This window comes from Pelodiscus sinensis, chromosome 4, assembly GCF_049634645.1.
Source record: "Pelodiscus sinensis isolate JC-2024 chromosome 4, ASM4963464v1, whole genome shotgun sequence".
Classification (NCBI taxonomy): domain Eukaryota; kingdom Metazoa; phylum Chordata; order Testudines; family Trionychidae; genus Pelodiscus; species Pelodiscus sinensis.
Window position 1 is genome coordinate 124,215,797 of NC_134714.1, and position 16,609 is coordinate 124,232,405.

The 16,609-nt window shown below is 47.1% G+C and overlaps 2 protein-coding genes across 5 annotated transcripts in view; both read left to right on the forward strand.

Annotated features, from left to right (window-relative positions):
* LOC102455656 (NACHT, LRR and PYD domains-containing protein 12-like) overlaps positions 1–7,493 on the forward strand; it is a 117,532-nt gene extending 110,039 nt beyond the window's left edge. For all 3 annotated transcript variants that reach the window (XM_075928353.1, XM_025188929.2, XM_075928354.1), the window contains 2 exons: positions 1,043–1,213; positions 2,597–7,493. In XM_075928353.1, coding sequence (XP_075784468.1) covers positions 1,043–1,213; positions 2,597–2,687 — 262 coding nt within the window. In that variant the 3' untranslated portion in view covers positions 2,688–7,493. The remainder of the gene's footprint in view (positions 1–1,042; positions 1,214–2,596) is intronic.
* Positions 7,494–7,662: 169 nt separating this feature from the next.
* The window catches only part of LOC102453021 (NACHT, LRR and PYD domains-containing protein 3-like), a 32,978-nt gene continuing 24,031 nt past the window's right edge, over positions 7,663–16,609 (forward strand). Inside the window, exons 1-2 of one of the 2 annotated variants that reach the window (XM_006131660.3) lie at positions 7,663–8,095; positions 15,383–15,471. The gene's annotated coding sequence lies outside the window, so the exon portion shown is untranslated. The remainder of the gene's footprint in view (positions 8,096–15,382; positions 15,472–16,609) is intronic. The other variant, XM_006131661.3, reaches the window with a different exon arrangement.

Here is a 16,609-nt window from a genome sequence, read left to right on the forward strand (position 1 = left end):
ATCATAAATATGTATTTTACTGAAGGCGCTTTGACTAGTTTACTCACTATGTGTAAATGAGAATGCAGCTATAGGAAAGCTCACAATTTGACTAGAATAACCCTCTGTCATTCAAATCCTTTACTTTCATTGTAGCGATCTAGTCCTGGGAAAAACCTAACAACCTGAGGAAGAAACAAGAAGAGGGAAAGGACAAAGAAATTCAGTGGAAATAATCACTAGTTGGGGCTGTTTATGGGAGCATCTGGGGTACTTGCTTCTTCCCCTGCCTCTTCCTCAGTTGCTCATGTCTCTGGGCAGCAACTCTCACAGATGCTGACAGCGCTGTAGGTTCAGTTAGCTCACCCTGGAACTTCCAGTCTAACCAGTGACTGATTAGTGTCAAACTTCCCATTCCTGAGCTCCAAGAAAAGCTAGGGAAGGGACAACAAGGCTATGTCTAGACTACAGTGTTTTATCAGAAAAAGATATGCAAATTGCATTCCTTTTCTGATAGTTTTATTGGAAGAGGCTTTTCTGAAATTTTGCCCATCTACGTTGGGCCAAATTTCAGAAAACCTCCCTCTTTCGGAAGAGCCCTTTTTCCTTGTGGAATGAGGAAGACAAGGCTTCAGAAAGAGCACATCTGCTCTACCACAAAAAAAAGTGGAAGAGCAGATGTGTTCCCTGGGTGTTGCGGAGTTTTTCTGGGATACCTCCAGTATCCCAAAAAAACACCGTAGTCTAGATGTAGCCGGCTGATGCCAACATTCCATGCTATGGAAAAAAATCAAATTCCAGGCACATCCCATTTTCCCGACTTTACTTTAAGTTAGGAAAAGCTGCACACCAAATGATAGCCCTATTACTGTATAGGAGGAATTCTTAAACAAATGGGCTCACAGTCTGATGGACAGATTACGCACAGACCGACTCTCTAATAGATATAAAGATATAGATAGATAAATAGCTGATTTCTCTCTCTAGAGATACACTCTGGTATCAAGGAGGAGAAACAGGTCTCATGCCCCAGTAGTCGTTTTCCTTTCTCTGTCTGCTGCAGGTTGGAGCATTGCAGCCTGACTGCTGCTTGTTGTGGTGATCTCTCCTCCGCATTAAGCATGAACCAGAACCTGTCAGAACTAGATATAGGGAGAAACAAGCTGGGGGATTCCGGAGTGCAGCTGCTCTGTGAGGGACTGAAACACCCCAATTGCAAACTACACAAAATAAGGTAAGCACCTCAGGCGCTGAGCCTCTTCGCACTGTGGTGTTGTGAGCTGCACTCCATTTTCCAGGCTAAGAGAGCGTGGAATTCCACCATGGACCAGCCTGGCTCTGCTCCTGAGACCGAGATCAGACTGTGTTAACTGGTCCCACTTTGCTAGTAAAACAATTGAATAATGCGGTTGTGGGTTCAACCCTTGGTCCTGGTTAAACCAAACAGCTGGGCAGCTGACTTCCACGGCAGCTAAGGACCCCACCGACACGGGTTAATCCTTCAGTGCTGCAAAGCAGATGCAGCCAACTCGGTGCCATCCAACCCTGCCTCTGCTGAGTGGGTGTGGAGTGGCAAAATGAGCTCAACTAATTCCTACATGGGCACAGCAGCTGGGGCAGTATTAGAGCAGCCCTGAGTGTCTCTATTAAACCAGAGCTCATTCTGCCCCCGCTCCACTGGGGGAAAGGTCACAGAGTATTAACCTGGTGCAGTGGATAGGCTACTGGCTTCTACCAAATGCAGCCTATTTTGTTGTTACAACACAACGACCCTTCACACCACCCAAGCTCTGACTCCTCCTTGCCACTCCGAGCCCCTCCTAAAGGCCGAGGGGGCTGAGAGGAGGTGGGATGCTGGGGCTGGGAGAAGGAACTGTACGAGCTGCAGGCAGGAAGGGGCAGGAGAGCGGAGCTGGGGAGGCCTTACACCAAATCTGGGCCTCGTGTGAGGGGAACGGGGTTATGCAGCGGAGGCGGCTCAGGGCAGTGTGAGTGGCCCATTCCTCTCGGAGCCATAGTTTGAGCCCTCCCCCTAGGTTGACTCCCCACCCCCTCCCATGACATACAGTAATTTGCAAGACAACCCAGGTAACCATGTGAGTTTTAGCACAAGCTACTGCAGCCTCTCAGCAGCTGCTGCAGAACTCCCCCTGCCAGCTGCAAGGGCTGCATTACCAAAGTCTGTGGGGAGGTGGCGTGAGGAGCCCAGGCAGCACCAAGAGCTGGGCTGTCTCTGCTTCCATGGAGAGAGTCTATGAGCTGGGTTTACAGCCCCTGCTCCCTGGGAGCACTGAGTCCCCCACAGCAAACACTGGGGCTGTGCGTGTCCGTAAGTGCCCACTGCCCTGAGCCAGGGCTGCACGAGATGGCTCCTTACAAGAAGGGCATCACTGTCCCTGTCCAGAACTCACGGTTGTGAGCGGGGTGCATGGGGGAGGGAGGGGGGAGAGCAGGCCAGGCTACAGACTACACCAGCGTTTTCCCACCCCTCCCCCTGCTAGCAGAGCAGTGATGCTGTAACATCCAGGAGATGCAGCACATGGTGCTTCAGAAAGGCTGAAGGTGTTGTCTGCCAAGAGAGTTAACCCGTCGTTCTCCTTCCCTGTCTTCCCCACAGCCTGGGCTATCAGAGCGTCACTGAAGAAACACAGGCAGAGCTGGCTGCTGTGAAAGACACAAAACCTGATCTCCTCATAGAGATATGGTAGGGCTGGGGAGTGCCAGCCACTGGATCAGCGAGGCTCCGACCTGCCTGCCCTGCCGCTTGCTGAGGGAGCAGGTGGGGAGGAGACGGGTCCCCCAGTTTTCAAGGGGAACCCCAGCAACATAATTCATCATCTGTGGTTGGGGGCTGAGAATAGTTACTAGGCCCAACCCTCCTGCCTAAGGTTCAGGAGTAGGAGCTGGGTTTGTTTTATGCTCGGCCTGGCCTCAGAGGGAGTTGGTAGTTTGTGGGGGGAGCGAATGGGAGGGAGGATGCCGTTCAAAGCCCGAACAAGGGATGCGGATGATGGGAGATCTGGTAACCTCCCTTTTCAGTCTCTCTATGTGCAGGAGGGAGACTCAAACACCGTTTAGGGATCCAGAGGGGGATTGTCACTCTGTACCACAGCTCAAGCAGTTGTTTGTGTATTTACAAGGGTATGGTGTTTTTACACAACTCCACAGCCACTAAGCTGGCATGTTCCATATTGACATCTCCGGTGCTTGTTTGTCCCCAATGTACGTTGCTGCGTCAATTTTGTTGAGTCCAATAAAGATTGTGAGCCAAGACACAGGGCGGTCCCTTAGAGTTTGTATTTCTTGCCATAGTTTGGGCAAATACACAGGAATTCTTCAGGCCCAGGGGAGTCCTCAGGAATGGTTTTTTCTTGTTTCTTAGCCATTATGGTCCACATGTTCAGAAGCGCGGGCAGGGGAAAAATGACAAAGCCCGGGGCGTTTTCAGAATGCTGGCGTGGGCGACCTCTCCGGACCTTGCATGGCCACTTGGGAGTAGATTCCAAAGGTGCAGAACAGGGAGATAGTTAAGTTTATGGTATATCCCTGGTATTTTCAAGTGCCCTTTAATGCTGGGATGGGGAACCTGTGGCTCACGAGCTGGATCTGGCTTGGGGTTCCTTTTTCCTTGCTCTGCAGCAGAGTGAGTTGATGCTGGCATTTCAACTGCATGGGCACCGGTGTTGCCCCCTGCTGCAGGGAGGGAGGTCCCTGAGCCTTCCTGGCCCAGTCAACATAAGCTGGGGCTGGATCCAGCCCACGGGTTTTGCCTGGTAGGGGAGGAAGTGGCTCTGCATGCTGCAGGGAAGTGTTCCCAGTTGTGGCCGAAGGGAATAGTGGGGGGTGGTGCCCGCAGACATCTCTTCCCTGTAATGCACAGAACTGCAGGGACCCACTTGTGGCCCCCTGAGAGCTGCACCCAGGAGGGGACACAGTCCACTGCCCTCTCCCACCCAGGCGCCATCCTCTAACTCCCATCCTGTACCCTATCTCCACACAGACCCCATATCCCCACCCCAGTCCTCTCCCTGGCAGCCCCCTCCCATGCACTGAACCCCTCATTCTTGGTTCCCACCCCATTTACCACTCAATCCAACAAATCTCATACCTCAATCTCAGCTCTCGGAAATGGCCTGCTCTAATCCCCAGAGCCCCTCACCTTTCATTCACAGCACTAAGTCACTTCCTTCATTAACCAACCAATCCTCTCAATCACAACTCTCCCATGCTTCCCTCACTAACCAACACATCTCCTCATCTCTCGGTCACAGCTCTGAGACCTGGCCAACACTAGTCCACATGGATCCTCAGAAACCAATCTCAACTCTGGGGCATGTCCTACTCCAAAATTCGGTTACTCTCATGCCTTGAGCACAGCCCTGAGACATTTCCTGCTTAATTCAACAAATCTTTTATCCCAGCTTCTACTCTTGGAAACGACCTACTCTCTGTGACTCTTCCCGCACTAACGGAGACTTACGATATCTCAAACATAGCCCTGACACACAACCTGCACCAAGATTCAATTAAGCTCAGATATAGCTTGGAGGTATTTCGAACACTCCATTGAGCAAATATCCTCATATCCCAGTCTCGCCTGTGAGACACTTCCTACTCCAATATTTGGATAGACTCATCTCTCAATCACAGCCATGAGACAGTTCCCGCTCTGTCCAGCAAATCTCCTCATATCCCAATTTCAGTTCTTAGAAACAGCCTATTCTCCGTGACATTAATCAAGAATTCTCAAACACAAGTCTGACCATTTCCAAGAGTTGAAATTGAGATGAAGTTTGTTGGATTGAGTGAGAAATGTCTCAGGCTACATCTACACTACAGGGTTTATGCTCAAAAACGACCGTTTTTGTGCAAAACCCCACAGAGTGTCCACACCTCAAGCGTGTTTTTGCACAAGAAAATTTACAGTAGAACAGCAGAACAGAGGGCTTTTGGTGGTGTAGGTATACCTCCTTCTACGAGGAATAACTCCTTTTTGCACAAGAATTTTTGCACAAAAAGTTGTATGTAGATGCTCAGCAGGGGGTTTTGTGCTGAAAGTGCCAATGGAAAAAAACACAGGTGATTTGGTGGCCATTCTGTGAATAGCAATCAGAGCTTTCTTGCAAGAGAGTATCCATGCGATGTGCTTTTGAGGTGCGGATGTGCTTTTGTGCAAGAAGTTTTTGCAGAAGATCTCTTCCGCAAAAAGCTTCTTGCACAAAAACCCTGCCTTGCAGACATAGTCTCAGGGCTGTGATTGAGGATATGAGTGTATCCGAATACTGGGGTTACCTGGGGAGCAGCTCAAACACCCAACTGGGCTGGTCTGGGCAGGCATCAGCCCTGCAATGGAAAGGTGGGTGTGGCAGGGTGGGTGTGGCACAAGGGCTTTCAGCACTCTCAGCCTATTTGATCAAAGGTGGTGAGGAGGCTGTGACCTCACAGAGCGATCTTGAAATCAGCCAGGTAGAGCAAGGGGGCGGGGCAGGGAAACCTCGGGGACCCCTGCAGCTTTGCTAGAGCAAGCCTCCTTCTTGCAGTCTCTCTCTGAGGTCCAAGAGAGGACTGGTGTGGAGGAGCTTAATTGTGAGTCTTTGCCAAGCTTCAACTTTCATCAGTGGAATGGGTCACTTTAGTGTGTAATTGCCTTAAAGCAATATATTGAGAGGTGACGTCAATCTGAGGTATGCATCAGCTTGGCATGCATTTTCTTTATCCAGCAATACACAGCACATATAAACATCAGGCAAATGCAGCACAACATCAATACAATTAGCAAAGGGTGGAACATAGTACAGTAAAACCTCTGTTATCTGCACTTAATTAACCAGAAAACTCAGTTAACCAGAATTTCTGATACACACTTGTACTATCCGGCACTTAGCTATCTGGAAAACTTTAGAAACCGGCAAATTTCCTATTAGGCCAATATAACTCACTGATCTACTAACAGTTAACCTTTCCAAAGCCTTATAGTAATTACAGTACTGTTTCTTTTTAATAAAAAAGACTAAATGTTACTTCTTTTATTGTCCTCTATATACTTAGCATTGTGTTTATATTGATTATAATATAGTTTACATTGGTACATATCCAAAATTTGAGTTTTACTATTATTGTCCATTAGTTTTTCCTAGGTTGATAGGACCCTCAGATAATCAGAATTTTTAAATAACCAGAACGCCCTAATCCTTGAATGTGCCAGATAACACAGGTTTTACTATAGATAAGTGTGTACTTGGATGCAGGGGACCAAACTATGAAAATATTGTACCAATGAGATGCAGTGATTTTTTTTTCAGATTTAGCCATGTTTAATGTGTCTGCATTTGCATGCAATACCGGAATGGCATGTTTCCCTATATCCTCTTGTGTCTGTTGTAAAAACTTTCAAAGTTTATGAGATCTGTGGCCCATGAAGATTCAATTCTGCTGACTTCATTTTTTGTCAGACATCCTGTTCTCATGATTTTTTTTTTAATATTCAAGACAATGATTCTTCTCCACCCCATAGGCTAGGATGTCAGCCCACCTCCTGCTGATATCACTACTATTTATGTCTCAAGAAAAGATGCAAAGTTCCACCCCTATTCTGTCAATTGCATGTGATTTATACGATGTTTGTCTTTGTTAAAGCTGCCACATTATTTTCCCCCAACATGAAGCAACGTGAGAAGGGAAATTTGATGAACATGTCTATGGAGGGTATGATGTCACTATTAAGAGAAACAAGTGGCTGAATCCAAAGGGGTGAATCCAAACATTAATAAAAGAAATAAAACCCAACAAAATACACATATGGTGACAGACCCAGGGCAGCTGTAGTGTGATGGAGGGCAAATATGCAGGAAACTGGGTATATAATTTTCTGTTCCTTGAGTGAACTGGCCAGGCACTTCTGTCACATAATCAAGGCAGGCATGCACTTGGGGTCAATTAAAAGCTTGCCTGAAGCAGCAGGCTAATCAGGGCACTGCAACCAATTAAGGCCTGCTAGGGCCAGTTGTGACATAGTGGGGATTTTGTCCAGTCTTGGACTTAAACTTAGACTGGCAAGTTTTTCCGCAAAAACAGCTGCTTTTGCAGAAAAACTTGCCAGCTGTCTACACTGGCCGCTTGAATTTCCACAAGAACACTGACTTCCTACTGTCTGAAATCAGTGCTTCTTGTGGAAATGCTATGCTGCTCCCGTTCGGGCAAAAGTCCTTTTGCGCACAAGCTTTTGCACAGTGTAGACAGCTCAGATTTGTTTTGCGCAAAAGCGCGTCTAGATTGGCACGGAGGCTTTTCCACAAAAAGTGCTTTTGCGGAAAAGTGTCCGTGCCAATCTAGACGCTCTTTTCCGCAAATGCTTTTAATGGAAAACTTTTCTGTTAAAAGCATTTGCGGAAAATCATGCCAGTCTAGACGTAGCCTTGTAGTCCTGTGTTCATTGTTTTTATATTCACTGGTTACTTTGTTTTGCTGTTTGTGATTCCTACTGTCCTATGCTACTCTGTAAGGACTCTGTGTGTGGGTGGTGCCCAGCGGGGGATGGGATCTCTGGGGGAGGACTCCTGAGGGGAGGCATGTAGGGAATGGCCCAGGCCGGCCTGTCACCTGAGCTAGGTGGAGGGTTCAGTCAGGTGACTCTTTGCCTAGCAATCTGCACAAAGGAGGGGGTGTGGCAGCCTGGAGTGGGGGGTGGGAAGCAGTGGATGTGAGTGCAAGTTAGTTTTTCTGCTGCCTGTGGGAGAAGGGAGCCTGGCTTGGGGGTCTGGAGCAGGGGCCCAGAGCTGGGGCTCTGGGTCCCCCTTTTTCAAAGATGGATTGTACTGACTGCTCCTGGTTCCTGGAACAAGACGTCTGAGCTGCGCTGTGTCCCTGTGAACCAACACACTTTCTGTTCTACCGGCTGGCTGAGAGTCACGTGTGACTGCGGATGGGGGTGCAGGATCCAGTGACTCCCACACGCTCGGGGACAGTGGCGGCAGTAGTGGGATGGGCTGCACCCCGTGGAGGGATCATCTGTCAGTAAGTGACGGGGGCACAGTAGAAAGAAGGGGGCTTGCAAGAGCCAGACATGCTGGAGGCAGTGAGAAGCAGTTCCAGGAAGCAGAGGTGTCTGCTGTCTAACGTGAGTGTGATCCTCGAAAGGGGGGGTCCTCCCTAGGAAGGGTTTTTTCTGGGGACCAGGAGGCTGAGGGGTCTATGATCTAACCCCAGGGAGTTATGACCCCTAAGGAGGCTGGCACACTGAAGGGGTTCTTCCTGGAAATCGTGGCGTGCTGCAGCATGGGCCTGTGGGTCTGCACCTCTGGGAACAGTGGGGAGATGGTCGATCCCCGTGTCCTGAGGAGAAAGAAGAGATTTGTAAGTCTTAACAGGCAAGTTAAATGGATCCTGTGTCTTCAAGGCAGAGACCAAAGTGGAGAACTAAGCTGAAAGCAGAGGGAAATATTAGTGTCTGTGATGATACATGTTACCTGACTGACTGACGGGTGGGGGAGAAAAACTCCCTGGCTATTGTGAGCAGAGGGGACACACTCAGCCAGCCTTTTGCCTCGGTTAGGCATGGGTACTTCAGGATATGAGCCCATAGGGTGAAGGGGAAATGAAAAAACTTGCTTGCACAAAAGAAAGCTGCAGTTTAGCCTTGAATTGTCAGAACTCCATTGGCATTGAGCCAATGTTGTGGCCTGACAAAAGGAACTGGAAATGTGCACCGTAGTAGATTTGTTCTGATTGCTGATGGTAAGTTCTGTAACCCGTGTGAATGCTCGTTGGAAAAAACTGTGGAACATGTTAGAAATGATACACATGGGGATCATGGTGCAAAAGCAGATCCGATCCACTATTGTACTTACCAAGGTTTACTCTGGGTTTGTAAAAGAGTGCAAGGATATTGTTATCTCCGTGATACACCTTGCAAGGATGCAGCCTGTTTTAGGCAGCCTGGGATATTACCGTGCTGAGCCAGGCAGGATCCACAGAATCTGGTCAATCGAGCTTTGGGTCAGGACTCCATGTTCTTCTAAATTTGAATTAGGTATTGAGAGTATTGTTGTTTAAAGAGCAGCTGCAATGAGCCAGCTACAGTCTGAGGGTCTTTGTAAAAAGCCCTGCAACATTTATTCTCTGAAAGAAGAATCACCTTTTGGGAAAAAGCTTCTAATCGAGGACTGAGATCTTTGCTACTGGCCAGAGATGTTGCAGAAGAAGTGAGAGGAGCAGGATCCAGTAGGAGATTGCAACTTACACGTAAGAAGAAACTGAAGCGTTTAGGCTTCTAGCCGAGCAGAAAAGGGCTGAGGCAGGCTGGGAACAGGCAGAGTTGGATAGAAGAACCAGAGAAGCTAAGGAGAAAACTGCCAGACTTGAACTCTCTCTTAGGAAAATGGAAGAGCAGCAGAAACTGTTCCTCTTGGGGGTTCAGTGTATAACTGGGCGGATCTGTGGTGTGATTATGACGTGGCAGATCTGTGTAATCAGGTGGCTCTTTTACCCCAGCTCCAAAGCAAGCATGGATGTAACTCAGCTACTGTAACTAACAAGGAGATAACTAGAAATGGGGGGTTGTGACTCTGGGAAGTTGTCTGTGGCTTGCCAGTCCTACTTGAGACCAAGGAGAGAATTTCTCTTAATGTTTGCCCGAGGAGGGACATTGTCAAGCTGTGCAGGGAGAGATGGAGGAAAATCGGAGGATCCAGCAACGCCCAGCTAATGGCACTGTTGCGAGTGAATGAGTCCTCCATGGAGCTGGATTCTGTCCCAACTGGGAGCAGACAGACAGATCCAGGGGCTACACCACAACTGCAAGGGCCCAGCACCGAGCTATTGAGATGGAGGCTGTTCCTGGCAGACTGTGACGTGGAAGGTTTGGTGTTAAGGACAGTGCCAAGTCCTGGCTGATGTGCTGGCATGGAGAGAGGAGACTGAACTTCCCCAGATCACCAGCTGAGTGACCCTTGAAGTGGGGAGAGTTGTGACATAGTGGGGATTGTGTTCACTCCTGTAGTCCTGTGTGTTCACCTGTTTTTATATTCACTGGTTGCTTTGTTGTGCTGTGTGTGATTCATAAGAACATAAGAACGGCCGTACTGGGTCAGACCAAAGGTCCTTCTAGCCCAGTATCCTGTCTGCCAACAGTGGCCAGCACCAGGTGCCCCAGAGAGGGTGGACCGAAGACACAATCAAGCGATTTGTCTCCGGCCATCCCTCTCCAGCCTCTGACAAACAGAGGCCACGGACACCATTTTATCCCCTGGCTAATAGCCTTTTATGGACCTAACCTCCATGAAATTATCCAGCTTCTCTTTAAACTCTATTATAGTCCTAGTCTTCACAGCCTCCTCTGGCAAGGAGTTCCACAAGTTGACTACACGCTGTGTAAAGAAGAACTTTCTTTTATTAGTTTTAAACCTGCTACTCATTAATTTCATTTGGGGTCCTCTAGTTCTTCTATTTAGGGAACTAATAAATAATTTTTCTTTATCGGCCCTCTCCACACTACTCATGATTTTATATACCTCTATCATATCCCCCCTCAGTCTCCTCTTTTCTAAACTGAAAAGTCCCAGTCGCTTTAACCTCTCCTCATATGGGACCTGTTCCAAACCCCTAATCATTTTAGTTGCCCTTTTCTGAACCCTTTCTAAGGCCAAAATATCTTTTTTGAGGTGAGGAGACCACATCTGTACACAGTATTCAAGATGTGGGCGTACCATAGTTTTATACAGGGGCAGTAAAATATTCTGGGTCTTATTTTCAATCCCTTTCCTAATAAATCCTAGCATCCTATTTGCCTTTTTGACCGCCACTGCACACTGTGTGGAAGTTTTCAGAGAACTGTCCACGATAACTCTAAGATCTCTTTCCTGATTTGTAGTAGCCAAATTTGCCCCCATCATACTGTACCTATAGTTGGGGTTATTTTTCCCGATGTGCATTACTTTACACTTCTCCACATTAAATTTCATTTGCCATTTTGTTGCCCAATCACTCAGTTTGGTGAGATCTTCTTGGAGTCCCTCACAGTCTGCTTCTGTCTTGACTATCCTAAAGAGTTTGGTATCATCTGAAAACTTTACTACCTCACTGCTTACCCCTTTCTCCAGGTCATTTATGAATAAGTTGAAAAGGATTGGTCCCAGGACTGACCCTTGGGGGACACCACTAGTTACCCCTCTCCAATCTGAAAATTTACCATTTATTCCTAGCCTTTGTTTCCTGTCTTTTAGCCAGTTCTCAATCCAAGAAAGGGCCTTCCCTCTTATCCCATGGCCATGTAATTTACACAAGAACCTTTGGTGAGGGACCTTGTCAAACGCTTTCTGAAAGTCTAAGTATACTATATCTACTGGATCCTCCTTATCCGCATGTTTGTTAACTCCTTCAAAGAACTCTAATAGATTAGTAAGACAGGATTTTCCTTTACAGAAACCATGCTGACTTTTGTCCAACAAATTATGTTCTTTTACATACTTCACAATTTTATTCTTCACTATTGTTTCTACTAATTTGCCCAGTACTGAAGTTAGACTTACCGGTCTGTAATTGCTAGGATCGCCTCTAGAGCCCTTTTTAATTCCTACTGTCTTATGCTGCTCTGTAAGGACTCTGTGGTGTGGCGCCCAGTGGGGGATGGGATCTCTGGGGGAGGACTCCTGAGGGGAAGCCCCGGCCCGTCTGACACCTGAACTAGATAGAGGGTTCAGTCAGGTGAGTCTTTTACCAGGAATCTGAACAAAGGAGGGAGTATGGCAGCCTGGAGAGGGATGAGCGGTGGCTCTGGGCCCTTCTTTCTCCAAGATGGATTGTATTGAATGTTCCCAGTTCCTGTAACAAGAAGTCTGAGCTACGCTGTGTCCCTGTGAACCAACACACTTCCTGTTCTACTTGCTGGCTGACAGTGACGTGAGATTGTGAATGGAGGTGCAGGGCCCGGTGACTCCCACACGCCCCATGACACCTATTTAAAAGGCTTCCCCTCAGAAAAGGGAGGGAAGAAGGACAAGGACTAGGAGTGAAGAGGTGCACTGAGAGAGCAAAGAACTGGGAGCATGGAAGAGGGCTGTGGAGGGGCAGGAAGTATTGCTCAGGTACTAGGAAGAAGATGCTGGGGGGATCGTTTGGGGAAGTGGCCCCAGGAAAAAGGCTGAAAGTCGGGGAGTAGGAGTAGAAGAAATGCTGTCAATTGCCATTGCCTTAGGGTCCCTGGGCCAAAAACTGGAGTAGTGGGCAAGCCCTAGTTCTCCCCAAACCTCTCCACACCATCACAGAACCTGCCCCTGAGAGGAGGGACCAGGACCATAGAGGGGTTTCATCCCAAACCATGGACCAGCCTATGATAAAGGATGGCACAGAAGGTGGAGATCTTGGCCTCTAGTAAAGGGCCAGAGGCTGTGTGGAGGGTCACAGGGAGTCTCTGAGGCAAACACTAACCACCAAGAAGTGCAGGATCCTCAGGGCATGCTTGGAGCTTTGCCACAATACATGGATGTCACGGAGTGCGGGGAGCCACCAGACTATGCCCCCTTAATCCACAGCCAGAGGTGACTCTCAGTCAGCCAGTAGAAGAGAACATAAGAACATAAGAATGGCCGTACTGGGTCAGACCAAAGGTCCATCTAGCCCAATATCTTGTCTGCCGACAGTGGCCAGCACCAGGTGCCCCAGAGAGGGTGGACCGAAGACAATGATCAAGCGATTTGTCTCCTGCCATCCCTCTCCAGCCTCTGACAAACAAAGGCCAAGGACACCATTTCTATCCCCTGGCTAATAGCCTTTTATGGACCTAACCTCCATGAAATTATCTAGCTTCTCTTTAAACTCTATTATAGTCCTAGCCTTCACAGCCTCCTCTGGCAAGGAGTTCCACAGGTAGACTACACGCTGTGTGAAGAAGAACTTTCTTTTATTAGTTTTAAACCTGCTACCCATTAATTTCATTTGGTGTCCTCTAGTTCTTCTATTTAGGGAACTAATAAATAACTTTTCTTTATCTGCCCTCTCCACGCCACTCATGATTTTATAGACCTCTATCATATCCCCCCTCAGTCTCCTCTTTTCTAAATTGAAAAGTCCCAGTCTTTTTATCCTCTCCTCATATGGGACCCATTCCAAACCCCTAATCATTTTAGTTGCCCTTTTCTGAACCCTTTCCAAGGCCAAAATATCTTTTTTGAGGTGAGGAGACCACATCTGTACACATTATTCAAGATGTGGGCGTACCATAGTTTTATACAGGGGCAGTAAGATATTCTGGGTCTTATTTTCTATCCCTTTCCTAATAATTCCTAGCATCCTATTTGCCTTTTTGACCGCCGCTGCGCACTGTGTGGAAGTTTTCAGAGAACTGTCCACGATAACTCCAAGATCTCTTTTCTGATTTGTCGTAGCCAAATTAGCCCCCATCATACTGTACCTATAGTTGGGGTTATTTTTCCCGATGTGTATTACTTTACACTTCTCCACATTAAATTTCATTTGCCATTTTGTTGCCCAATCACTCAGTTTGGTGAGATCTTCTTGGAGTCCTTCACAGTCTGCTTCTGTCTTGACTATCCTAAACAGTTTGGTATCATCCGCAAACTTTACCACCTCACTGTTTACCCCTTTCTCCAGATCATTTATGAATAAGTTGAACAGGATTGGTCCCAGGACTGACCCTTGGGGGACACCACTAGTTACCCCTCTCCAATCTGAAAATTTACCATTTATTCCTACCCTTTGTTTCCTGTCTTTTAGCCAGTTCTCAATCCAAGAAAGGACCTTCCCTCTTATCCCATGGCCATGTAATTTACACAAGAGCCTTTGGTGAGGGACCTTGTCAAAGGCTTTCTGAAAATCTAAGTACACTGTATCTACTGGATCCCCCTTGTCCACGTGTTTGTTAACCCCTTCAAAGAACTCTAACAGATTAGCAAGACAGGATTTTCCTTTACAGAAACCATGTTGACTTTTGTCCAACAGATTATGTTCGTCTACATGCTTCACAATTTTATGCTTTACTATTGTTTCGACTAATTTGCCCGGTACTGAAGTTAGACTTACCGGTCTGTAGTTGCCCAGATCGCCTCTAGAGCCCTTTTTAAATATGGGTGTCACGTTGGCTACCTTCCAGTCATTAGGTACAGAAGCCGATTTAAAGGATAGGTTACAAACCACAGATAATAGTTCAGCAATTTCCCATTTGAGTTCTTTTAGAACCCTTGGATGAATGGCATCCAGTCCCAGAGATTTGTTAACATTAAGTTTTTCTATTTATTCCAAAACCTCCTCTAATGACACTTAAATCTGGGACAGTTCCTCAGATTCATCACCCACAAAGGATGGTGCAGATTTGGGAATCTCCCCAACGTCCTCAGCCTTGAAAACTGAAGCAAAGAAATCATTTAGTTTCTCCGCAATGGCTTTATCATCCTTTAATGCTCTTTTTATAGTTCGATCATCTAGGGGACGCACAGGTTTTTTAGCAGGCTTCCTGCTTCTAATGTACTTAAAAAACATTTTGTTTTTTCTTTTTGAGTTTTTGGCTAGCTGTTCCTCAAAATCTTTTTTTGTTTTTCTTATTACATTTTTACACTTGATTTGACAGTGTTTATGTTCCTTTCTATTTATCTCACTAGGATTGGACTTCCACTTCTTAAAAGATACTTTTTGTCCCTCACTGCTTCTTTTACATGGTGATTAAGCCACAATGACTTTTTTTAGGTCTCTTGCTATGTTTTTTACTTTGGGGTATACATTTAAGTTGGGCCTCTATTATGGTGTCTTCAAAAAATTTCCATGCAGCTTGCAGGGATTTGGTTCTAGTCACTGTGCCTTTTAATTTATTGGTTTCTTGATTCACAGGGACACAGCGTAGTGCAGACTTGTTAGCACAGAAACTGGAAGCAGTCAGCACAATCCATCTTGGGGAGAGGGGGACCCAAAGCCAGGGCCCTGGACCCCTTCTCTGCATCCTAAGCCAGCCAAGACTCACCCACACACCCAGCAATTGGTCTCTGCCTCAAAGGTGGCCCCGCTTCCTCCTTTGTCCCTTTCCCTATCTGGTTGCATCCCCCACTTAGGCTCAGGTTACAAGACAGCATGAGCTCTTATATATCTGCGGGGCTGCTTATTTCCTCAATGCACCCAAAACTCCCATCCCCAGTGGGGCACAGGTGCAGTGCCTCAGGAAACTAAGGTACACACACAGTTACAACAGAGAAGCAAGGACCTTTAAAAATCACATGCAGCACGACAAGAGAACGCAATCCCCACTTCGCCATAATGGATTAACAAGGCTTCCAGCCATCCTTGCTGCAGGCTGTTAGAGAAATTCAGGAAGTGCTGAAGACCAGTCTTAGCTGGTGACGTTTTAGTTTCTTTGTGTTGCAGAATAAACTTTGAGCAAACAGTTTCCTGTTCCTTTACTTAGGTATTTTTTTTGATGTCTCTGAACACAAAGGAGACTGAGAGAAACCAAGCAAAGAAGGGCCATCAGAAGTGACTGCTTTCTGACTCATAGTAAGTCCATCAATTTCTGCATTTTCACCCTGGGGGATGTTAACTTGAATCTGATCTATTGGTGGTGTATACATTTGGGTGGTGAGAACTCTCAGGGTATGTCTACACTACCACCCTAGTTCGAACTAGGGTGGTTAATGTAGGCAACCGAAGTTGCAAATGAAGCCCAGGATTTGAATTTCTCGGGCTTCATTTGCATCTTGCCGGGCGCCGCCATTTTTAAATCCCCGCTAGTTCGGACTCTGTGCCCGCTGCTACACGCGGCACGGAGTAGGTAGTTCGGATTAGGCTTCCTATTCCGAACTACCGGTACACCTCATTCCACAAGGAGTAATGGTAGTTCGGAATAGGAAGTCTAATCCGAACAACCTACTCGGTGCCGTGTGTAGCCGCGAGCACGGAGTCCGAACTAGCGGGGATTTAAAAATGGCAGCGCCCGGCAAGATGCAAATGAAGCCCGGGAAATTCAAATCCCGGGCTTCATTTGCAACTTCGGTTGCCTACATTAACCACCCTACTTCGAAGTAGGTGGTAGTGTAGACAAACCCTCAGAGTGGGCCCCAGGGGTATATTTGCCCAGCAAATGAGAATTGCAATTCCCAGTGCAAGTTGGAAGTACTTGCATTAGCTGTGCTTGTGCAACTGACTCAAAATAGCAGCATGGAGGATGGTTTGGTCTAGCCACCCGGGTTTGTATCCAGGGGGTTGGAGGACAGGGGAGAGATTTTACAGGGCGGCTAGTCCATCTTGCCACTGAGAAACTGTTAGTTTTAGGGCCTAGCTCAAGCAGAGCTGGGACAGATAGCCCACAGTTGCTGTGTGGATGCCAGAAATTACCACTGCTCTACCTCACCATGTTCTGATAGCTACAATATCCAGAAGGTTCTCATAAGCTAACTCTGGATCTCAGGATACAGGGCCTGATAGTCCAGAACTGTGTTTTCTGGATTAATATTTCTGAAATGCAGATTAAATGAAGGTATCTCACCTCTATTTTCAAACCCAGTTGGATGATAAATCCTGTCATTTTAACCCCTTTCTTCCCTAGACCTCTCCCAGCTTTTCAGACATTAGTTAAGCTGCACCACACCCCCATCAGTTAGATCAGTAGGGTTATCTTCATGTACAGATGTGGAAA